The sequence below is a fragment of the Plodia interpunctella genome, chromosome Z, assembly GCF_027563975.2.
Source record: "Plodia interpunctella isolate USDA-ARS_2022_Savannah chromosome Z, ilPloInte3.2, whole genome shotgun sequence".
NCBI lineage: Eukaryota > Metazoa > Arthropoda > Insecta > Lepidoptera > Pyralidae > Plodia > Plodia interpunctella.
In genome coordinates this window covers 6636080-6661783 of record NC_071324.2, presented here as the reverse complement: position 1 = coordinate 6661783, position 25704 = coordinate 6636080, and the positions used below count along the sequence as shown (strand labels likewise).

At 33.5% G+C, this 25704-nt stretch overlaps 2 protein-coding genes across 5 annotated transcripts; one reads left to right on the top strand and one right to left on the bottom strand.

Annotated features, from left to right (window-relative positions):
* Positions 1-840: 840 nt before the first annotated feature.
* On the top strand, positions 841-25119 carry Plod (procollagen lysyl hydroxylase). 4 transcript variants are annotated; one of them, XM_053768864.1, is made up of 14 exons: positions 841-930; positions 3092-3285; positions 7722-7953; positions 8192-8367; positions 8453-8620; positions 8722-8918; positions 9478-9731; positions 9896-10120; positions 12660-12801; positions 13363-13545; positions 14349-14453; positions 14619-14765; positions 16363-16477; positions 23352-25119. In XM_053768864.1, the coding sequence occupies exons 2-14, from the start codon at positions 3141-3143 to the stop codon at positions 23519-23521; spliced, it is 2259 nt and encodes a 752-aa protein (XP_053624839.1). In that variant the 5' UTR covers positions 841-930; positions 3092-3140; the 3' UTR covers positions 23522-25119. The 4 variants fall into 4 exon arrangements, with proteins under 4 accessions (XP_053624839.1, XP_053624838.1, XP_053624840.1 ...); XM_053768863.1 differs by lacking the exon at positions 23352-25119 and adding an exon at positions 18385-19182; XM_053768865.2 differs by lacking the exons at positions 841-930; positions 3092-3285; positions 23352-25119 and adding exons at positions 6094-6891; positions 18385-19182.
* On the bottom strand, positions 10125-12317 carry LOC128683348 (immunoglobulin domain-containing protein oig-4-like). Its single transcript, XM_053768886.2, has 4 exons — positions 12073-12317; positions 11927-11998; positions 11597-11746; positions 10125-10730 (listed from the first exon to the last, which is right to left on the bottom strand). Exons 1-4 carry the CDS (start codon positions 12181-12183, stop codon positions 10572-10574), a joined length of 492 nt encoding a protein of 163 aa, XP_053624861.1. The 5' UTR covers positions 12184-12317; the 3' UTR covers positions 10125-10571.
* Positions 25120-25704: the final 585 nt, after the last annotated feature.

The window sequence follows — 25704 nt, the reverse complement described above, 5'->3', positions numbered from 1 at the left end:
ATGTGCTGAAGCTGTACATGTGCGCTGGCGGTTGGTTGACATAGTTTTGTAAAAAAACGCACCTGTATAAATCATTATTAACATATTTATCCCAAGTAGTCCAAGTAGCCTATCCGCGTTCTAGCATGGCTGGGTAAGGAACCGAGATTACGCTCAGGAGTTTGATTCCCACGAAATCGGAAGGTTCTCATTGATCAACGTTTTCCATTTATTTCAAGGTTTGAAGTGAGCGAGATGAACATGGCCAAGATAAATGAATGAAATCATGAAAAGAACAGGTATGTACTCCAATTCAAATTTGGAATTCCTGCAATTTAATATAGAGTTTTTAAAATTATCATCAACAATCGTAAATGGTGCATTTTTGTAAAAACAAATAATTTAACAGTTACATTATAGGTATGCGTTCCTTTGTTATTAAACTTTTTTGATTAACAAGTATGTTTTTGTACCTACAGCCAAGCCGTAAGTAAACACGTTGTAGGGCTACCGTAGTCTACGTACAATATTTTAATATTATTTTCATTACATTTATATTTTATTACGTAATAATATTCAAATATTGTAATTATAATCATGATTACATTACAGGTGATAGTTTATATTTTATTATATACTTAAATACTTTGATTGATTTTACTTTTCATTAGCTATAACAACTTAGCCGGATTTCAACGTAGTATTCAATGGACAAACGATATCGCTCACCTTGGAAAAGAAATGTGGTTTGACAATAGTGGAAAATGACACGAACTTTCCTGATGACACGATAGTTAGCAACCCTGGCTTACAAATTGCGAATCAAGCTGAAACGCTTTTCGCAACGCCTCGCCCAGCCATCGCCAGCCAGAAGAGACTTGTCTCCGAAGGTTTTTTTTAATAAATAAAAATTAGAAGAGGAATACCTAGTCCTAGTCAGTAATAAATTAGGTAATGAGTAATATTATTTTATCATAAGAAAAAGTCAGAATTTATTAATTCTTAGTAATAGCCCCTAGGTAGAGCCACGGAGTGGCATGTGCTTATTTAATACTATCTATTGCACACGGCTCCGTCCGCGGTAGTCTAATTTTGTAATTAGCTTTAAACTTATAATCCACTTCAATCAAAATCGTCTCAGTGATATTTGCCGTGAAACCGTGGTAGACTTAGTATGAACGTGGATACCAAAATAAAGCTACAGTAAACATTAAATAGAATCGTTGAACCGAGACCACTTTCACAAATGGTTTTACTTTTACCTTTTTTTGTTGTAAAATAAATCAAAAGTAGACACCAGCAAAATCGCCACGAAAGCAATGCAAGCATAACATTGTTTGTCCGTAGCAGGCAACGGAATAGGTACATGCGGTTCTAGCATTCAAGAAAAGGTTGTGATGTAACGCAGGCAATAAAAATTCATTAGAAAAATTTTGATAAGTGAAATGTTTATTTGTCGCAAAAACCCTAAACCGTTGAATATTTAATTGAAATAGACTTATATACATATTGGGGTCGATGCACAACAAACTTCTTATTGTCATGTCAATATTGAAATTGACTGTTAGAAAAGTGATTTAAAAAATGCGTGTAATACACAGTTTATAAAGTGGATTATATTTTCTTTATTCAATTTATTTGTGAGGTGTAATGGCATCCCCATTACACCTCACAAATATATTGAATAAAGAAAATATCCATTGTACACATAAAGGTGGCTCCGCGCCTTCAACATAATTCGTTCCGGGGGTCGTCTTCGCCAGTAACGTTGTAATACAAACTACGCATATACCTACACCTACTCGAAGTATTTAATATTGTTACAATACCACGCCTGGTACCTACCTTTAGACCTACTTTGCTGTACCTCTAGGTCTCTCGATGGAAGCGTGGACGATCTAAAGGATAAGTTGTTTTGGTAAATTGGTATTGGATGTACATTTATAATAACACTACTTACAGTTCATTGAAGGTATTAAAAATCAAATAAACAGCGTATTATTATATCTAGGGCAATGGAAAAAAATTACAATATTATATTTCGGTCCAAACCCATATTGTATTAGTTACAAGTCTTACAAGCTGTTGTGAGTGTTATTATAAAACACATCAATTTAAAATTTTGTACAACACAGTGCCACTGGATCAGCTCGTAGTTGATGCTTCCCTAAGCAATCTGCACATCAGGGAAGGTGCAATGTTGCGTAAAATTGCATAAAAATCGTCCATACTTACGCGCTTCGAAAAATATCCTAGACGCGCTACAGAAACTCAGACCGAGATTCGAAGGACATTGCATTGTAAGCCTTGCGCGAATCCCCGACTTCGCTCGGGTAAAAACATAATAAATTGTACCTACTCTTACCAAAACCTTCCTTAGGAATCACACTGTCTATTGGTGAAAACCGGATAAAAGTTTTTTAGTTTATCGCGAACAGACAGAAAGACGCGGCAGAGAACTTTGTTTTATAATATGTAAGGATAAGAATAAAATGTAAGGATACACAAATACCTATATTACATATCTCCCACAAACGCCCAGCAAGTACTGTAAGGCACAAAACATTTAGTACACGATGGCGTCTTCATCTATAGAAATATATAAATAAAACAAATTTACAAGTCACCTATAGCATAATATTTGTTTTGTTATAATCAACTTGCACAAACGGTCTCTTACGGTCATTGATTTAAGCAGGACATAAAATACAAACCTATAAAGAAATGGGACCATTAAGATGTACGGGGCAAAATATGTAGTGCCCTCACGATGATATTATGCAATTTATATATTTATTCGCCAACTTCTTTACCTATCTTGATTATCTCAGTTGTAATTCCCGCAGTTATAATACTGAGTAGACTACATATTATTTAATAAAAAACTAATTCGTCTGCCTTTCATCCACATACCATTTAGCCTTACTAAACGGTTTGTACTTCTTCCGTCTTTGGTGCGAATCTTGAACAAGGAATCGACGACATTAAACAGTTATGTCATGGTTTTCGAGGTTTTCTTTTTAAATGTTGTCGGCCACTTTCATTTCACGGCTTGGTGGCTTTTTGTTGGTCTATAGCGAATAAGCTCTCACCGTTGTAATCAATCTAATAGATTCTGGGGTTCGGCGACACAGTCGGCCATCGTAGTCTTCACCGGGAGCATGGCTGTGAAGGAACGACGATGTCTTTCAAAATGTTATTGGATAGTTGCAATACTGATAATTTTCAAATCCGGCGTTCTATCCGAAGATGTCTGCACAAAAGATGAAAACGAAAACTGTAAAGCACATCCTTCATTTTATAAAGGTAACGTTTACACATTTATTTTACGCACTCAGGTGCTCATCCAATTTAACTGCTTAGAATTTACTAGGTTACTCACATGAGTAACCTAGTAAATTCGATTGATGAAGTCGATTTCGATAAAATTTAGTAGATATGTACCTAACATACCTACTAAATTTTAACGAAAACGACTTGTATATGTTTGAGTAATAAATGTTTTCAGCTGAGTGTTTTTCCGGATCCCACCTCGATTTTTCCTATTTTTTCTTCTCAACTTGCACTGATATAAGCACGCAAAAATTTTAGTACATAGGTTTAACTTTCCTTTAGACACTTTAGACACTGCTTTAAACCATCTGAGTGATGACGGGTGAAATGTAGATTTTTAAATTATTGTAATTTTATTAAAAATATTTTTCTAAATTATTTAATTTGGAACTTTTTAGTATAATTTTAACCTTGTACTACTATAAATAGATAAAAGAAAGTAGCTGTAGTTAGTTTTAATTTTATTTATTTATTATAGTTTTATTTTTATACATAAATTATAATTAGCGATAATTGTAAAATTAAATAATTTTACATTTAATTGTGCGATAATTGTAAAATTAAATAATTTTACAATTATCGCACAATCTTACTTCATTTTTATTATGCTATGCGAACTACTTAGGTAATACTTTACACATAGGTAGGTACATATACAAGTTTATTAACTTCTGGTGGAATAACCCCTTGTTTCAGCGTTGGTTGCGCCTTCGTGCGTTTAGGTATACTTTTGTATATATTACTTACTAAGATCATATGGATTCTGTCTGAAATATTTTGAATTTGGCCTAAAAAACTTGTGGTTCAATATGGCAACCATATCCCCGTATGGCGACCAAATCACCAACTTTCGGTAGCCTCTTCCCCTACCCTGATTGCTTATTCTGCTTTTTATACTTAACTCATGACGTGTAAGATGAATATGGGTACCTACTAACAAAATACCATTATACCTACACTGCTCTTTTATCATTTTATTCAAACAAGTGCTGACATCTCACAACATCGAGTTGCATTGAATAAATCCCGATAGAATTTATTTCAACCATATATATAATTTATGTAACCATAGGATGTAACTTTATATTAGGTACTTGGTTTGCCCGTAGCTTCGCCCGCTCATCTTTAGTTCAATTTCCTCTTTCCCGCTTCCTTCCATGTAGGGATCTCGTACCGAAATGTCTCTCGCACTGTCCCTAATACTTGCGTCGCCCATTTTCCATTACGTGTCACGGTCCCATTTTCCGATACGTCTCTCACACCCATTCTACAACGTGTGCCGTCCAATTTTCCACGATGTATTACGTCCCGTTTTTTTTAAAAGTACAAACGTAAATCATATAATATTTGATCTCTTCAAAAATAATGAAGTTTCATTTAAAGTTTTACCTGTCACCATTCCCCTAGAGATTATTATATTTTCTTCTTCTTTTTTCTCTTACCTAATATTTCAAGTATTTAATTTTCACTACAAAAATAATGAAAAGTACCTATGTTCAGCTTTTTATCTTGAAAATTATGAAATATCTTGAAAAAATCTTGTCCCATACAATCTTTAAGCCCATTTGAAGAGGTTGAGCGTAAATTTTGAGAAAAAATTAAAACAGGTATTCATTAATTTGTTGTACACAACTAAAATTCAAGTCACTAACTTCAACGGTGTAGAACTTTCATATAAACGTTTTTCATCCCTTTTTTCTCCTACGGGGAAGAATTTCCAGAGACCTCTCTTAGTGCTCACCTACGCCCAGTAGTTTAAGTTGTACGTTTTCTGTCAGTCAGTCAACTAGTCAAGTCATTTAGTAACGGAACGGTTTTGTTTATATTGATTGCATTTCACTTCTCACCATCAAATCGAGTTGAAATGAGACGCAGCGAACCATTGTAGTATGGTGAGATACCATCAAATCGAATGCGATGGTAATTGTGACCTAACGACAACCATACTGAAAAAATGCAAGGACTGTCGCTTAGCGGCATGGATTTAGTAAGTACTTCGTACGTACCCTACCCACTAATTCCATGCTTAACGACTCCACTCAATGGCTGGCACTCCACTGACGCAGTCACTGTCAGATAAATGTCATTTCACTTTTCCTTTCCGTCATTCTGTCAGTCACCTTAGACAATCTACTACTACAACTACTAGACAGTCAATAATCTGAATATAGGTACTTTGAATTCTGAAAGGTAAGAAAGAAAGAAATCATTTATTTAAGTAGGCAATAATTCATTTTGTAAACGTGTATTTTTATTTTATTATGAACTTTACTCTAAAATTTTCTTCTAAGTAGCAAAAAGTATGGAATTTTGTTTTTATTTGATTTATGAAAAATGAAATGTTTTTAGGAAACACGATTTTAGTGTAGTTAATAAATAACATTAAATTAAAAATGTATTTTTATTTTATTATGAACTTTATCTCTAAAATTCTCTTCCAAGTAGCTAAAACTATGGAATTTTTGAAAGTTTTGATTTCATTTATAAAAAATGAAATGTTGTTAGGAAACACGATTTTAGTGTAGTTATTAGACTACAACATAAACTGATAAGATTCGGCAAAAAATCAATACAATCTGTTTTTCTGAAAAACTAATGTATCTATAGCATTATTTATAGGTTGTATAAAAAAAGCGCTCACATCGAGATTAGCGCAGCGAATAAATTTGATAAGAGCACTCTGTTTAAAATTTTTCGTCACTCACTGTCACAGTAGGTACACGTATTTTTTTTTTCAATAGGTAGGTTTTAAATAGTTCAATAATTAACAAATAATTTGTGATTAGTGTGATTGTGATTAGTATCTAGTTAGCATATGTGTATTTTATTTATATTAATTTCCAAAAACACTCTCCTGGTAATTTTTTACATAAAAAAGCTTTATTTCACATTTTCGTGATTCCTGCGCTTTATTCTTGTCTATAACTTGTCTTTGGCTAAATACTCCCTGACTAACACACAAACAAGAATGAAATGTCTTTGAAAACTAAAATGTTGGTGCTAACAAAAGTTAGTTTTATTGAATATTATTGCATAAAAAAATAAAATAGTTTTCAATATTCGCAACGAATTATCGAGTGGGAACGCACACTTAGTGCATATTTATATTTTTACAAACGTTGTTTCATAATAAGTTGTAAAATGTTTTGATCAACAAGCTATTCAAGACAAATGATAATACTCAGTATATATTCGTAATGTCGGTGCGATCTCATTATTATAAAAACGTTACATACTCGAAATCATAATCAATTGATGTCGCGCATTCGAGACGCGAGTACCAGTCAGTAGGAAGTTTCGTTTGCGTCCTCATTTATCAGTGAGTTGTGATCGTCGTTGAGCTAGCGTTCGTCTAAATCCTTATCGTTAGTCACTGGACGGAAGCGGGAGTAGCCGTATCTGGAACAGCGGCCGGCACTGTTTTTATATCGATATTTTATTAGCCGGCTGTTCATTGCTAGTACTCTCTGGAACATTGAATCGCCATGCTGGAGCCAAGGAACTTCTTATTGCATTTGCAGCTGCTTATAATAATTTTGTTTGCCCAAGTAAATGGAAATGAACTAGTTATTGGAAATGGTAAGTTAATTTAGAAATCAAAGCCATGCAGTGTTGCGAATTTCCTGTTATTTATAAATTTGTGAATTGTTTAAAACATTAATGCTGTGCAAATGTGGTACAATAATATACACTTAACTTTAAAATCTGTTAAGTAAAGACAATCAGTATGTTTTTATGTTTTCTTATCAGTTACTTGTAACTGTGGCTATTAATAGATACATATTTGATTGTAATGTCAGTCAAATTCATAAAGTTCAAATTAAAAATTATTTTTATTAGACTATAAAGTCATTGTACTTACTCTACATTATGTTTATTAATTTTAGTAGCTGTTAGCATTGCTTTTGTTTTATCTCTTTTAGTTTACTATGTTAATTACCTACTAAACATTTTTAATTTACTCAAGTCCGGTTTTTATTAATTTTTTGCATATTGATTATGTAGCTAATTCTAGCATAAACAAAACACCAGATCACAAAAACAATTTAAGGTATCATTGCAAAAGCAATCAATAAAGAAATGGTATTTTGGGTAACTAAATACTTCAACGTAAGAAGTAAGAAAGGTAGCATATTTGTTTTGAACATATTGGTGTTATAAAAAAGATTAAAAATACAAAGTTAACTTTTGTACTTAGTGGAAAAGCTTTTTATCACAATTAAAATAATTTGACCTAAATAAAAAATGAAATATAGGTACATAATTTAGTTGTTGAAATAATCAATTATGTGTACAGGTAATTTCTCTGAAATACAATAGTGTTGGCAATACCAATGGCAATATGGGTACCTAGTGTCTTAAAAAGTTTGAATATGTTTAAAGTTAATACAGGTTTTGTATTGTTTCAGATGATGTAACTGTTTTAACAGTTGCAACTGATGAAAATAATGGTTTGGAAAGATTTTTGAGATCAGCCAAAATTTATGGTATCAATGTGGAAGTTCTGGGTCTCGGGCATGTTTGGAGTGGTGGTGACATGAATTATGCTGGTGGTGGGCAGAAAATCAACCTGCTGAAGGATAAACTGCAAGAGCTAATTAACGCTAAAAACAAGGAAAAAATAATTTTGTTTACAGATAGGTTTGTGCAAAAATTTTATAAAATGATACTATAAAATATAAATTATTTAAATTTTTATGTAAATTTATGTGTCACTGTGTTGTATTAATTAAAAGTTTGCTAAATAGACAGTATAAGTCACTATAATATTTTATATATATATCACTATAATATTATGTTGTTTATCATATTTTAATACAACAATCAACATAATTTGGAACTCAATGCTTTAAAGTTGTTATAACTTTGTTTGCTTTAGCTATGATGTTATGTTCCTTTCAACTTTGGAGGAGATTGTGAAAAAGTTCAAGAGCTTCCCTGATACCAGAGTATTGTTTTCTGCTGAGCAGTTTTGCTGGCCAAACACAAACTTAGCTACACAATATCCCACTACTGAAGTTGCTAACCCGTTCTTAAATTCTGGTGGATTCATTGGTAAGAAAATATATTAACATTAAATTTGTTGTAAGACATGTTACATTATTATTACATATTCTTATACTTTTGTTTTTTCTTTCAGGATACCTACCAGAACTGTTGGAAATTGTCAACTTCAAAGAAATTAAAAATAATGATGATGACCAACTATTTTACACAATGGCATATTTAGATAAAAGTTTACGTGAAGGACTCAAAATATCACTTGATCATAATTCCGTCATATTTCAAAATCTAAATGGAGCTCTATGTGAGTGACGAAAATCATTATTCTGTTTTTCTATCTACAAGTTTTTTCATGGAAAAATAAGAATTTGTTTATACACAAACATTTTATGTCTATTTTTATAGCTGATGTTGAGTTGAAGTTGAATACTACTGAAGATTGGCCCTACATTGAGAATGTTGTGACCAAGCAACGGCCCTTGATTGTACATGGTAATGGTCCCTCTAAACTGACATTGAACAACTTGGGTAATTATTTGGCCAAATCCTGGTCTCAGAGACATGGTTGTGCAATATGTGAAGAGAAAAAAATTGAGCTGAAGGTTTGTTGCATATTATCTACTTTCATACTTCTTCATTATGCCGTTAATTCATGACATAACAACATAACAAAGATATGTAAGATGGTCCTTAACAGCAATTTCATGGAATAGTTTAATGTGTTCTTATTTATCCTTAAATATTACAAAACAAAGTCCTCTGCCGCCTATTTTTGCCTGTCTGTTCGCGATAAATTCAAAACTACTGCACGGAATTTCATGCGGTTTTCACTAATGTTTAGGTATACGATTGTATATTTTTCTTTTTCTTGTAGTTTATATCCCACAGCTAAGTCAGTAGTAACTCTAATTTCTATATATTTCTATATATGCTGTTGTTGTTTATTTCCAACACAATCTTTAAAGTCTTCTTTTTCTTGCTATTTTCTTTTGACAATGGCCAACATCAGGCGGTGAAACTTTTGAGAGATACCATTTGTCTCACGAGACACGAGATTTTATTTGAGAGTTGTTTTGTAATTACGTAGTTATGATAATTTCCCAATTATTATACCTATTTAACAACAGAATAGTTTTATTTATTTAGTAATATTGTCTATAGGAAGACCTTTTGCCTAATGTCATGATGGCTGTCTTCATCGAGCAAGAAACTCCTTTCCTGGAAGAATTCTTGGTCTCACTACTCGAAATTGACTATCCCAAACAGAAGATACATTTGCTTCTTAGAAACAATGTAGAATTTCATGAAAGTGAAGTGGATACATTTTTCCAAAGCCATTCTAAGGAATTTTTGACCGCAAAACGTATCAAGCCTAGTGACTTGATTGCAGAGTCAGAAGCTAGAAATATTGCCAAGTAAGTTAGTTGTAATTATTTATGACCAAATACTGAACTTGATTACACTGACACTTAATTTTTAAAGTTTAAGTTTTCTACTAATAACAAACCAATGAAAGTAAATTAAAGTAAATCGACTATGAAGTGAAAATTCTATCACTATGTAATAATATTTTTTTCAGAGATCGTTGCATGAACAGCATTTGCGAGTACTTATTTTCGATAGACAGTTTATCTCGCGTGGAGCCCGGTACACTCCGTTATCTGCTGTCTTCTGGGTACGATGTCATCGCCCCCTTGCTGGCGCGGTCAGGCCAGGCCTGGTCCAATTTCTGGGGCGCGACCAATTCCGCCGGCTTCTACGCGAGATCACATGACTATATGGATATCGTGTACAGAGGAAACAAGTAAGACAGTTTAAAATGCTTTATTTTTTAAAATAAATTATATAACATTTACTGATCTTCATAACGGCTCTGGAATTCACAAAACTATTAAAATGAATCGACCATAAGCGACAGTCTATAAATAGCATATCGAAATGGTGAACTGTAATGCAAGTAACATTGTGTCAAATGAGTAGTAGGTACATTACGTGGCCACTATAAATACTCTAGTTACTAATGTGTAGTATAGTATATATAGCGTATAGCGACTGTAATAAAATCTGACACCAGTGTTGGCATTAACACACGATAAGAGATATGTGCAAAAAAATATAGAACGTTATTTATCTATTTAAACACAATTTAAGTTGAACACTGTTCAGTCAACATCTTATAGGTACCTATTTAAAGCTGTTGATGGACATTGAGAATTGACCTTAATTCGCCATGATACAATTTGATTAATCGCAGTTCAGTCGAAAGCAATAGAAAAGTCCGTCTTGAAAGAACGTCGATCTATAGAATACATGTTGTCTGCAGTACACTCGTATACTCCTGCATCCATCTGAGTAGCTGGGTCTATTTCAATTTTGGATTTCACTCTATCCTCTCCAATTGGCCATTCGTGGATCTGTGAAAGAGTAATTTGAAAATATACGTATTTAAAGCTTGATTATTATTTTTATTTATTCATATATATAGGAGAAGACGATGTTATGCCATATAAATAAATAAAGCTTTGAGATATATATCCTGCTGCCGTCTTAGTAGCGAGTATACAGAGATGTGGCAGTTTGCTGTTATACTCAAAAGTTATTACTATTCCTGCCGTCTCATTTAACGGTCGACCCAACATCATAAAACCATGTGTGATATTTATAGATGTCCGACATCCTCTTTGTGTCCATTTGAATTCTATTTATCGTATATTAGTTTCTTTGAAAAATCTCTTCTCCAGAAATATTATCTTAAAGCAGGGTGCAGGTTTGATGGAAGAGGTATTTAAATTGAGTATTAGTAAATCAAGTGGTCAGCGTTCTCAGTATTAGTGTCTACTTGATTCGAGTGGAAGCGAATACGCGACTACTTTCAACCATATATGTACTCGACTATTTATAACATATTAGTTACGCCTCGGGTCTTCTTTTTAGCAATTTCGGAATAAAAAGTACACTATGCTATGTATTGTATTACATGTCTGCCGGGGTATCAAATTTCATCGAAATTCACCCGAAATATTTTATGTGATTGAGTATCGAACATTGTCTATCAAACACAAATCTAAACTTTTTTGTAATTATTATTATTATTATTAACAAAAATAATTGTCGCCATAAGCGAAATCGCTCGGACATCATTATAACATATGAATGAACATTATTTCTAGTTGGTTTTGTCATATTGAAATTAAAACATGATAAAGTTTAATTCCAGCACATGTGATATTTGAATAATTTAAAAATACGTTATATTTTAATAATATCAACACTGACTCACATGTAAGTAGTGATGAGCAAATATTTCGACGCCATCCTTAAACCAAGTGATGTGTGGCCGCGGCGAGCCTTTGGCGATGCACAGAAATGCAATTTTATGTCCGAGAACATACTCAAGGTCAAAGTGCGAAGCCAATAATATCTTCGCACCCTGCAATAAAACTTGTACTTATTTCGTAACCATAAATATTTTCTAAAGCACAGTTCCTAGAACGAGTTGCGCCCTCTCTCTGCTTACTTTTTGCATCGAGTATTAAAATATTATTAAATAGAAATCATTAACAATAATCGAGTAAATATTACTAATCGTTAAGTAGTATTTATAACTTACATCATTGTTGTTGTAGTATTGGTCAGATTCTGGATCTCTATATTTGCCAGTTATAGGTAAACCGATTTGTACCTGAAAGAAATAGTCTTATAGTTATTTAGTGCTTCACCTAATTTGTAACAATATGCAAAATCCACGTGGAGTACCTTTGACCTGGCTCTGCTCCTTGTGCGCGCTCTCCTCATCTCTGCATGTTGTATGAAGAACAAGTAAAAGATGAGGAGCCCTAATAATAGTTTTGCCTTCAGGAGAAACATTAGAATTGTTTTGAGCCGTTATGTTTCACTCGATGCTTTTGGAACGTTGGCGGCTGTTCCAAGCCAGGTGGCGAATCCCGGTACGATCTTGTGAGGGGTCCGATTGCAACTGGTGCCAGCGATTTCTCTCCGCGCCAATCTCTCAATTGGCTAATAGCAGAGGTGCTCGCAGGAGGGCCCTTGTCTCCCCTATCTGATATATGGCACTCGTCATTTCCTTTGGCATTTCGTTCGTCCTTACTTTGAAATAATAGACAGGATTATTTTCAATGGGTCAATGACAATAGGTGTATTGAGAACGATTTTCTTAGTAGCTTTTTGGAGATGGAATAAGCAAAATAACGATATTCAGACGTAGTTTATAACAACCATGTTTCGCGCATTAGTATCGAAATCGCTAAAGCGCCACCACAAATCCCTCGTAAAGCCTCGTAGTTGTGAAGTGTAGAACTTAAATTTCGATTTTCCTTTTTCAGGGGAATATGGAACGTGCCGTTCATCACTAATTGCTATCTCATGAAAATATCTACGTTCCAAACAAGATTCACAAAAACTGTATCTTATACGAAAGAAAATGTTGATGCAGATATGGCATTCTGTGCCAGTTTGCGGGAACATGTACGTATTTCAAAAAGATTGTAAAGTATTTTTGAAAATAAATATTTAGTAGTTGCATTCCGGAGCTCCGTTGGTGTGGGAATATCGAGAGAAAAAGTGATATCAAGTGTTACCAACATATTTTAATTTGTATTATACTCGTGTACAAAATTTCACTGAAACCAGTGCTCTTATGGGGCGGCTTTCCGGTATGCAGACATGGTCAGCGATTTTTTTTTATTTGGTACTAGTACCGGAGATTCGCAACCAACCATCGGAAATATCCGGATAAAAAATATCTCACGACACTCAGAAATAATGTAAATTCCTACTGATTAAGGAAATCTGTTGAGAGTAATTCTAAAGATTATCCACTACATACAATCTTACGTTTTCTTTATCATTTTAGATGAAATGTATCCATATAAAAATAAAAATTAGTTTTCAGCTCCTGATTCGTGTGAATTTCTTTTTATCAGAGGTAACAAATATTTAGAAGAAGTTGCTAAATTCGATTTGGACTCGACACAAACCGAAAACACTCTAGGGTGAAAATAAAAAAAAATATATATGTATTTTCAGGGCATCTTTATGTACGTGAGCAACGAGGAGAACTTTGGTCATTTAATTAATCCTGAAAATTATGACATAACCCGCACTCACCCAGATGTATACCAGGTCATTGATAACAAGATTGAGTGGGAAAAACGGTATCTCAACGAGAACTTTTCCATAAACTTTGAACCTAACCGAGAGCATTTGATGGTGAGATATTTTTATATGATTATAATTTACTAACACTCCGGCCGATTTCGCGACAAAGTTTATGAATGTCAAGATGGCCGGACCCCGCCAACTGTTTCGAAAACAGCTTAAGTAGATTGTAATACAGTTTTCGTACTATTTTATACTTAAATTAAAAAAATGTACACTCATACGATTTCAAATTATTGTGTAAACTAATTGGTCCCGCCATTTTGATATCAATATGGCGGGTTCACTTTTTAATTAATGAAAAACAAATAGAGTGACCATAACTGAACTCAATAAAGTTTAAATACGATTTAATACGACATTTTTGAATTTTAAGTATAAAATGGTACGAAAACTGTATTAAAATCTTTTTAAGCTGTTTTCGAAAAAGCGTTTATCAAAGTTTCGCTACCTTTTTAATAAAGAACTATATCTTACTACGCTACTAGTGGCCCGGAAAAAATCTATATGAAAATAAGAGGTTTCAAACCAGTTAAATAAAATATCACTTGTTGTTAGAATAGTTTTTCTTTTCTAATGACAAGTACTCAATACACAAGGAGCTATATACCCTCGCAAGGTGCACATACATATTTGTCAATTTATTTTATTTCTTAGCCTAAATTAAAATACTTTAACAACACTGCACTAGAGAAATCATTGTATTAAAAGTATAGTTTTCTATGTCACGATGTAGTCACAGTTGATAGAACAGACAAAAATACATAGCGCCTTAACGGATCACCTATATACTTAACTATATACTTACTTTTGTGATCGGATAGCAAATTTTCAATTGATTGATCTCTTTCTAGCCGTGTCCGGACGTGTACTGGTTCCCGATGATGTCAGCTAGATTCTGCCAAGAATGGATCGATGTTATGGAAGCTTATGGCAAATGGAGCGATGGTTCTAATCAGGTAATGTTTTATTAATATACTTTCAAAATTACCCGCGATTTCAACGCGCTGATAAGCAACAACATTGTAACTCAAATTATACAAATATATCTAGCAGGCTGTCAGATATGTTATCAGCAAGCGGTGAATCGTGCCCTTAGTGATCTCATTTATAAATTTGATCAGGACTCACGCCTGGAGGGTGGCTATGAAGCCGTGCCAACGCGCGACATACACATGAAGCAGGTTGGTTTGGAGCGCCAGTGGTTATACATCCTGAAAACATATGTGCGGCCGCTGCAAGAAATGGTCTTCACCGGATATTATCATAACGTTAGTATAATTAAATTACTATAAATTACTATTTATTTTAACTAATATATTTGCATGGAACAGTCACGGATTAAACTCTGACACATGTATTTCTGCGCGGGGCAAATAGAAAATTTACCAATCGAACTATCAGTCGGGCACAGCATAGACAATATATTATTATTACGTTTCGTTTTCGGGGTTTTTAAAAACGCCGTGGTAAAAAGTTTACTTTGTGTCTAATTATATTTTCTTGAGGTAAAATTTTAAACAAAGAACACTCATTTAATTTATTTTTCATTAAAATACAACATATATAAAATTAATACATAGCAATTATTAAAAATACTATGAAACAGGTTGAATTTTAAATATCTCGTGATGTGCACTGAATAAACGGAACGCTGAAAATGTCAAGTCACACGTCATTGTCATTCTTGTTTTCACCTTAAAGGGCGAACGATGGAAAAAAATAGATCTAATGGTTTTCACTGAGTTTTTTACTTTTAATATATCTTGTTTGTTTTTTTTTTTTCTTACCTTTTGTTAGATTTGGTAATACTAATACTCGTAGTTATGGATCAAAACAGCAAAAAATATGCTAGTGCGGAACAGAAGCTCCGTCTTATACATCTTGTGGAAGGTATTTAAGCGAAAATGCTTCATGAACTCCGCACTGCTTATTTTAAAAGGATCAATGGTATTGACTGGTTGTCAATACCAATAGCAATTGCTGCTTCTAACTCATCCACCAAATTGGCGAAGAAGTCTACAATGAATTCTTCCTCAGTCATTTTCAAACAGTCCAAAGTAAGAAAGTCAAACAAAATAGCCTCAAACTTTGTTTACAATTTTAACAGCTTTAATCGTATACGAACGGCCATTTCGACTGATCCGTGTCACTCGTTGCGTCCGAGTGATTTATGATCGAACTTTTTCGATTGGGAAGTTCCGAGAATGCACAAACTGTGTTACGTTCGAAATAATTTCGAACTTTTTTACGAATGTAAACTTTTTTCTATTGCTCGAGTATCGGGCCCCAGGTGTGAGATGCTAATTCACAAGAATTATACTGCTTAATTATCAGTGGGCGAAGTGCGGTTTGCATTTCTCTTATCACGATTCGAAGTGAGACGCAGCGAACCAATCAAATTGCGCCCTTGTGACGCAACGTCACTGCAATGTGATTGGTTCGCTTCGTCTCATTTCGGATTGATGAAATGCTAACCCGCATTTACGTTACAGAAATCCATTGTCGATAGTTTTGTTAACTCTCGATATCTCCATGCTTCTTTCCAAAGACTACAAATCTATTACGACAGGGTAGAATTGAAAATCATCATTGAAAAAAGTCAATTTGTTATGTTTTGTTGTTCAAGTTGTTGTTGTTGTTATTTTTGGTTCAAAAATTACTCAACAGTCAAAGAGTCACTTCAAATACGCTTTCTTTTGTCACGCACGAGTTAAAATGTTGGTTGATAAGCTAAAAAAGATACAAAACAGATATTTACGTTGATACGTAACGTACGTACGTCTCTTGTAGCAGAAGTGGAATTCAGAGTGTTGGAAAGGTGTTGGTGTAATGCCTTTCACGTTGTTTTTTTTATTATTATTTCAGCCTCCAAATTCTTTGATGAACTTCGTGGTGCGATATCGACCTGACGAACAGCCTTCATTGCGACCTCATCATGACTCCTCGACATACACCATCAACTTGGCGCTCAATACACCCAGTGAGTAACCTACATGTTATTATAAGGTTTTCATATTCGAAAGGAATATGCTCTATAATTCAAACCGCACGCAAACGAAGTTGCGAGCATAACTAGTTATTTTTTTTAAACGATAAGATAATAATAAAGCCAGTTTCTCACTAAAAAACAAATATAATAAAAAATCAATGTTCTATATGTGTTTATGAATAATATAATAATAATAATTGCTCTGACGACGCTAAGCAAGGTAAAATAACTGTTTCTTAAGCTCACAATGACGCGATAATCTATTTAAATTAAAAGAAAAAGGCATACAGCGAAAAATTCAATGTTCCGAAAGTTTGTTCGAAAAGAGTTCAAGTTGTGAAGCACCTGTTTCAAACTGTTTATGCTTGCAGTAATGACGATGAATTAATTTAATATTCTGTCGAGAAGAAACTAGAGATCCGTTGAAAAGTGTTGAATATTTTTTTTATGGCGTGCCCTAAACCATTAGACCCGAATTATAAACAATTTATGCAGATTTGGGAAGTGACATGAATAAAACTAAAATTTTGCTCGTAATAAATGCACTTTTATCGCATAAAATCCACAAAATATACACCAATTATTAATTGTGTTTTAAATTGCTAAACTTGATCGGAACCCAACGAACATCCATTTAGATTTCGAACGGGCTTAAAAAACAGCGTTGACAAAAAAATAAATAAAAACAATTGTTACTAATACACAGTGTCTACAACATCATACTTTAAGAAAATTCAAAAATTGTAGTGGAAGTTTATTTTTTACAGTCTATCTGCCAAAGGTACCAATATGTTTCGTATTTATTTTGTACAACTACTTTATACATTCATGCATGAAGAACCAAAATAGGTATAGTTAATGCATGTAACCATGATACCTACCACATAGTGCATAAAACATCAACAGTGTACAAAATATATCACTCTGACCCAATAATGTATTCGTTTTCCACATTTTTTCCACTCATTTTCATCATCATCATTTTCATGATGAAAGTTCCATTCTGATTTATCGATGGATTAGTAAATATCGTGATCTGAAATCGTTTATCTGAATCGGAATAATTATTTTTTCTGCGTGCTTGTCTTGTGAATTTATATTCAGATTATAGATAGACAATCAAATGAGATGTATACTACTTCATATTTACGTTTAAATAGGCATGGATGTTTTGTTTCATATGATGGCCCTTAATAATACAAAAATCAGTCATACAAAATACAAAGAGCAGTCTCTTCACACTACATTATTATTGCATGTTAGTAGATAACTGTTTCTCATAAAGAAAACTTCCTAAAAAGTATATTTCAATTGGAAATAGACGACGACATACGATAATAATTGCCTATAAAATAAATAGGTTTCATTGAATGAAATTATATGTTTAATTTCAAACATCGACTGACATTAAAAACAATTCAACCTAGATAAGTAGTGTACAACTCTAATTATTTACTTATCTTTAATCAACCGATGTCCCTTATAGTGTGAAATAATAGCAAGCGTTCTAGAGTCAAAAAGCGTTCCACATATTCTGTTGGAATAATCCGCTTACTATATTTCTATTATCTATATCTTCATTTAATCACCTTGTTTCATTAATACATTTAATTTTTCACCCCGGCAATTTATATAATTGTCTTTAGGAGGCTTCAATAATTTCTTATTTCGAATATGCTTTTCCATTACAATTAGGTTCCAAACATTTAATTCGTACCTGCCGGAATGGCAAGTGAATCTTATTAGTGTATGATATTACGCATTTACTTTATTTTTTCAGCCTTTCATTGTCTGCATATCATTTATTTTACAGAGATCATCTACAGGTGTAAATTTAATTTAATTTGATCATTGGATTTTTTATTTTGCTTTATTTATTTATCTATCAATTATTGTAGATGTAGATTTCGAAGGAGGCGGCTGCAGGTTCATACGATACAACTGCTCTGTTCGCGACACGAGACGCGGCTGGTTGCTGATGCACCCCGGCCGCCTCACTCACTACCACGAGGGTTTGCTCGTAACCAACGGCACCAGATACATCATGATTTCTTTTGTTGATCCGTGAAGCATCAAATATAAATTTCATGATAAAAAAAACTCATCTATTATGTACTATACTATACCAAAAGTTGAAAAATCCAAAGTACAAAATAATTTTGTTGGGACTGATTAATTTCAAATAGTAAGATTAATAAACAAAATTAAATCAATATGGATTAAAAACAACTTAGTACTACGTACAGACTTCTTTAGCTCCAGTAGGCAGTTACTACAGTTAATCCCTAAATTATTCAGTTTTGTTTGTATTGTATACTCAGTATTAGTTTTTATTGAAATATTATCTTATATGTCCTCATATATAATTTTATATTTTTAAATCTAGAAAATATATTCAATTAAGGTAAATTGCTTAGCATTCGCTTAGTATGTTACGAAGTAAGAATCAAGAAATCATTACTTTGAGGCACAAATAGTACGAATAATTCAAAGAGAACTTTGCCAACATTTGTAATTACATAATTATTAAAATAGTTATTAAACATTGTTGTGATTATTTTGCAATAGTAATAAATGTTAATATTATCATTAAGACCGTACAAAATCTAGTTAATACAGAACTCGATTAAAACCAAAGATTTGTATTTTTCGACATTCATATCCTTTAACCAGAGTAAATGTTTTAAAATGTGAAATATGCATTTTTATTTTATTCCACGCTGTCAAAGCACATTTTTAAACAAAAAAAAATAGCTAAAGAGAAATGAAACTCGCGTAGAGATGATTTAGTACTAAATCAGCAGAAACTACGGGCTAAATTGAAACAAACCTTTTTAATATGAATTTATTAGTTTATGTAGGGACGCATTTTGCGAAATGATACGGCGCTTGACATTAATTGTAATTCGAGCCTCTGTAAAGTCATTTGAATATTGTCAGTCTGTACATGTACGTGACCGTACGAACGTGAACGTAGGTACAACTTTCAGGCCTTTTATTCCGCTTCTGTTGAACCCTTTAGCTACGCAGTTATAAACTTATTGCATTTATCGTGTCATTAGGACAGTGACTGTTTCGTAAAATTACTACATGACAAACGACGACGTCGCACAATGTCCACTGCTCTACCCTTAGAATGCCGTAGTTGTTAAATACCTTGGTCGCAAAATGACTACATTGCAAAAATACTTTTTACTTGCAGGTAGTTAAAAAGTCTTGGTCGCATAATGACTTCATCGAGAAAATGCCCACTTTTCTAAATAATTGTTTTTTCATGGCTATAGTTCTTTCTCCTGGGTGACTGTCCTGGCCACTTATAATATGAATTGATGTGTAGGTAAAATTATGACGATGACGTGCTGTCTTCTTGTTGTTTCTGTCATTTCCATTAAAATTTCAAATGAATAACAACTAAATATCTTATTAAATTTCTATACTCAATTCTCCAATCCCTACCAACTTCCTCTTATTGGACAAACAAATCTCTTCCTCCCCTTGTTAAAAGCCTATTAAAATATAAAGCCTCCCCTGTCCAGTTAAGCAGTCTGTGGGTAACCCACTTTTTCATATGTATGGGGCCATAATTTTTCATTCCTATGTCTTCTTAATATAGATATAAATAAAGGATCACTAGATGCGAACAGGGAATTCAATAGGGTAATAGAAGAACAGTGGTCTGATTGGACCCTAATAATCTTCACGTTTAAAATGTCTGCTGAAGGTAAAATAGGTATAGCCATTTGGATCCCCAAATTCAATATTATCCTAAATTTTAAATGTCCTCCACAATTTACCGTATTTTCTGGCGAATCTATTGCTTATTAGAAGCAGCATCCTTTGTGCAATCTCACAAACTCAACAAAAGTCACTGATTCTTTCAGACTGCAAAAGCAGTCTACAGGATTTAATAAAACTATTTTTTCATGCCAAGGACAACTTTCCTATTTCTCTTAGGAAGCCAGAAATTTTATAAAAATGCCATCTTGATGGCATTGAAATTGCGCTGGCCTGGATCCCAGGTCACTTTGGTATTTTGGAAAACGAAGCAGTAGGAAGCCTTGCAAAACAGGCAATCCATTTGGACTCAGAAAAAAAAAATCTGCCTCCTTATGATCTTAAACAAACAGCTCAAACAACATTATACATGCATTGGAGTTCCTTCTGGTTAAATAATGCACATAAAGCGAAACATTTTTCAAAGATTCAACCTGACATTCCTCTCAAACCCTGGTTCAATAAATACCGCTCCATCCACACCCCACTTCTACTATTATTAGACTCCGCACAGGTCACGCATGCTCCCCGGTATTCCTAGCTAAGTAGCTAAGTAAAGACAACTCGCTATGTGAATAGGGTAGACCCTAGACGAGGGTACACCTGATTTTTTGAATGCCCAACATTTTCTCCATCTCTATACGATTTGCTTCCCCCTTATGTCTCAAGACCTGTAAATATGCAATTTCTATTAACATTAGTTTTCTCCCCATTTATAATTATATTGGCAAAATTTATACAAAATAATAATATATACTTATAATTTTTATTTACTTTATCCGTATGTATGTATGTAGAATATATTTATATACTTTTATATTTTAGGTTACACATTGATCCGTGTTTATAATATCATTATTACATTATATTCCGTGTCAATTTCAACCTTGACGTTGGCAAAATCATCGTTTTGGCGAACGATGGAGCCATGAAATTAAAAAAAACCTAAATATTTATACCAGTTTAACATGTCTGACACAAATTAGATATTTCATAGAAATAATAAAAATGGACAAGAAGGATAGGACGCGCGCGCCCGGACTCCGACCTCATTACTTTAGTTCATTTTAAAAGCGACATTTGCGTTTTTGTTTTGTTTTTTTTTTTTTCACGGTCATTGAGCTGTACATACAGGAGAAGTACTATAAATTTTACTATAACCATTATTTTTATTTAAATCTTCTTTGCAATCCCCTTCACAATACTTGCTCTATATTGCAATGGCTATCGATACAATTGGGCCAAAGAAAACGTTTCCGGCAACTCGTTTTACCGTTGCACAATACGAAATGAGTGCAGTGCGTCGATCACATTAAATCGTGATAAAACTAAAATAGTCCGAGTAAGCGCACAAGTATGCGCCCCAGTTCCCGGAAATATTAAAAAGAGCACGGCATCAGTGAAAAAACTTTATGAAAATACGGTATTAGATAGAATACATCGAAGATGATGATGAAGATGAAAGCAATCCCATTCCATTGCAATCTTTCGTGATACGTTACACAGGACGCGAAAAAGTATTTAAAAGTTAATAATACCCAATATTCAAGATCTGCTGATGTGGAAATTCCAAAAATAATAAAAGAAAAAGTTTTGGTTAGCCGAATTCGAATTAGATCCCGAGCGGAAGATATATTTTTGTTTGCATCTGATAATATGCGAAGTCGAAAAATAGCCATAGAGTATTCTTTGGCGATGGCACATTCAAGCCGGTTCCAGCTCCCTTTTTCGAGCTCTTTTCAATACACATGATGTGGCAAGCGATGAGCACCATACAAATGTTCTACCCATCCTATACGCTATGATGTCAAATAAGACTCAAAACACATATACCGCCTTATTTACACTAATTTGTGACGTGCTGGGGATTAAAATGACTAGATATAAATGTAACTTTGATTTCAAAGTTACATTTATATCTAGTCTCATTTATATCCAGGCTCAAATAAATGCGTACAGTATTGCAAAAACATCCCGTGACAGTCCCAGTTGGGTATACACCCAGCTGGTAGGATCACGGGATGTTTTTTCCATTTTTCTCAGGCAGTCTGGAAAAAACCAATCAATTGGGCTTGGTCAATACGACGAAAGGAAAAAAGTTTGTGAGGCTAGTTTGTATATTACCACTACTACCATCGTCCCATATTATTAATGGGTGGAATAGCATATGCGGTCAAGACTACAAGCGATATGAGAATTTTGCGATGTCGTCGTTCCGAATGAGCGGGCGTAGTGCGTTGAAGTCGTAATCTTGGCTCCATTTATCCCTGATAATGGAGATCATCAGACATTGATTGGGGAGGCGACTTTAAAGAAAGGAATACTTATTCTGTCGAGAGAAGCGAAATATGTTGTCACCCGTTCTGGCATGGTTATTAGTCAAGAAATATTAGAATTGGTCGATCTATATCGTGTCGTGTAATAAGAATTTAATAAAGGTAGTGATCGTGCTAGAACGAGGCAGTGCCACGAATATATTTTGCACTATCAGAGGCGGCTTCTAAAAAAAGCGCTTATCTCCTAAGGTTAGCAGCAGATTATTACAAATGATACAGACACTTAGTTTGTCAAACGTATAGGTTGATAATCAAAGTGCAATCGATTGAGCATATAATGCGATTTCTTACAGTCGCACTAACATTGATATTGTCATTGCATTGTTCATAGCATCGACGAAAAGTTAATTCAATTTAGTTACTGAAGATAATGTTTTGATTTAGAGGGTTAGGTGTATGTTTGTGTATTAAATCTGCGATAGACTACAACAGAAACACGTCGTATCGAAGAATTTCATTCCTAGTGCAACCATATCAGAAGGATAAAATCGAATTTTTCATTCATCGCAACTATTTCCCTGTTCGAAACCGGTTTCGAATGAGTACGAAAACGTCTTCATAGAAATTGGTTACGAAATGTAAGTTAGGACGGTGGCTGATGGATTGGCAACCTTGTCTTTTTCGGAAATTTTTCGTTTATGAGAATTTAGAGTAGTTCCTGTAAAATCTGACTGAGATAAGCACTATATTTTAAATTATATTCGAAGGATAACTTGGTGTGGAGTGTAATCTTAATGTTATAATTGTTGTCTTAGATGTGGACTACGAAGGTGGGGGTTGCCGTTTCATACGGTATAACTGCTCCGTTCATGAAATGCGGCGCGGCTGGTTGCTGATGCACCCGGGACGACTCACACATTACCACGAGGGTCTACTAGTCACCAAAGGCACTAGATACATCATGATTTCTTTTGTCAATCCCTAATTTTTTTTTCTGAGATGTTTTAAACTTCACTTATTTTTACATTTATATAAACTTGTTATCTGTAAGCCTTACTTAACTCACTATACTTTAAGAGAACTACAGTGCCATACCTAAACTCGGCAGTTTATTTTTCACTATCCGTACCATTAAGTACAGCTGGAACCTATATAAATTCTACAGAACTTGTGGTTGGTGCTGAAAGATTTCTAAACTGTTTATTTAAAATAGGTTCTCAAAATAAAACTCCATTTATTCAAGTGAGTTGTCCGACTTTAGGTCACGACTTCATTTGCGCAACAAATTATTGGTTCAGTAGTTTCGAAGCAAACTAGCTGGGAAGCGTTATTTCTTTAAGGGTTTCGGAAACCTAAAAATAAGAATCTGAATTAAGATGAAATATTTTTTTTTATCTTTGAATAATGAGACATTTTTTGTATGTGTTCATAAATATTTTATCTCTTTTACTTTTTAAATATATATGCGTAGTCCTTGTTTTTCGCGTATAGCGACACTAACGCAATGGCATTTGTCTATCGCATCACATTTCGCATGCCGTCGGTCGCCATAAGTTCCAGTGAAATGGGGCTATTGTTTTTGCAAATTTATGAATGTGTTTATTTGTTAAGACAGGTCTTGTATTATATATAACATAGGATAGTATCGAACAGGGCTGAATTCAGTTATGTACCCATTGATATATATTATGTGTTCAATAGGCACCTACTTATCTACTTTCAAAATGTAAACCCTGCTTTATTATCACGTTGTTTTAGGTTTATCTAATTATAATAATAATAATTATCTAATTATATTAATCTGAGATAATGTTGGATAGTGAAATGTCCATACCTGGACACCAAAACCCATCAGCCTGTTATGTTCGAAGCACTTTGAAAATAATATTTGGATACTAGCAAATTTTATACAAAACTACGACCTGGAGCAGTGCCAACTGTGTGTGAATATCATTTTTTTTTTTAATTTTAATTATAAAATGAGTCTCACATATAGAGTTTAATTAGAATGAACATCCATAGCTCGTTCTTTTTTTGAAATTGGAGAATAACATTTATTACTTGGCTTTTTCTGTTATTTTGCCAGCAATTCAAAATTTTATCCGAATTCAATTTTGTTGAAAATGGGTAAAAATAAAAAGTGGTGACGCGGCAACTAGACTGATAATTGTTTAAAACTTACAGCCGATTATCTGAGCGAACAGCGTATATCTGTTTTAAAATAGTTCGGATTTAAACCAGATAGTAAATCTGTGGTATATTGTTAAAAATAAAGTCTGAAACAAACGTAACACCAGTCAAAACTAACTAAGAAAAATGTATTGAAATTGAATCGTTGCAGAGCTGTTATTGAAAATAAGAGTTACATCACTAAATATTAATGGTTAGGCTGTGGACAGTAGTTACGTCGTAAATAACAATACCAAATAAAAATAGTTAATATTGTTATTATACTTTTTTGTTATTTTTATTAATTACTTGTCCATTATTATTGATGCCTAAAAACTGATAGAAATGTTTGTTCGTATATGTAATATTAAAACTGCACTTGTATAATGGGAATAAATGATAAATCATTGAACATATTGTTGTCTTATTCATTGTTTAATTTCAAAATAGAAACGATTGCAGTGTAGTGTCTTACATAATGTCAAGGACTGTTGGTAGTGTTTCTAATTATACGACCACCACTGTATATAATTCGATAGAGCTGAAAAAAGAATTACAAACACTTGAGCAGAATAAGATTTCCGATGTCAAACTCCTTATTCTCTAATATCTCTTGTTTCTTTTTGTTCACCCTGTACTTGTTGTAGTCATAACATGAAATGGTCAAAAACAGAAGCGGGTATTACTAGAACCGGGCGTAACAAGAAGTGGTCAGAAACAGAATTAGTCATATTCAGAAGAGGACGTCACAAGAAGGTGTCATAGATCACCTAAACGAATGCCTATAGCGTTGACAATGTTTTACGATATGTTGTTTTCACAAATTTTATTATGTAATATCTTAGACTTTGGCGTACATATAAAACATCCTCTTGAATCACCCTATTTATTAAAAAAATCCGTTGCATAGTTTTAAAGATCTAAGCAGCATAGCGACTTTGTTTTATACTAAGTAGTGGTGATGTTTGGACACCCTGTTCAGAGAGTTTTTACAAAATT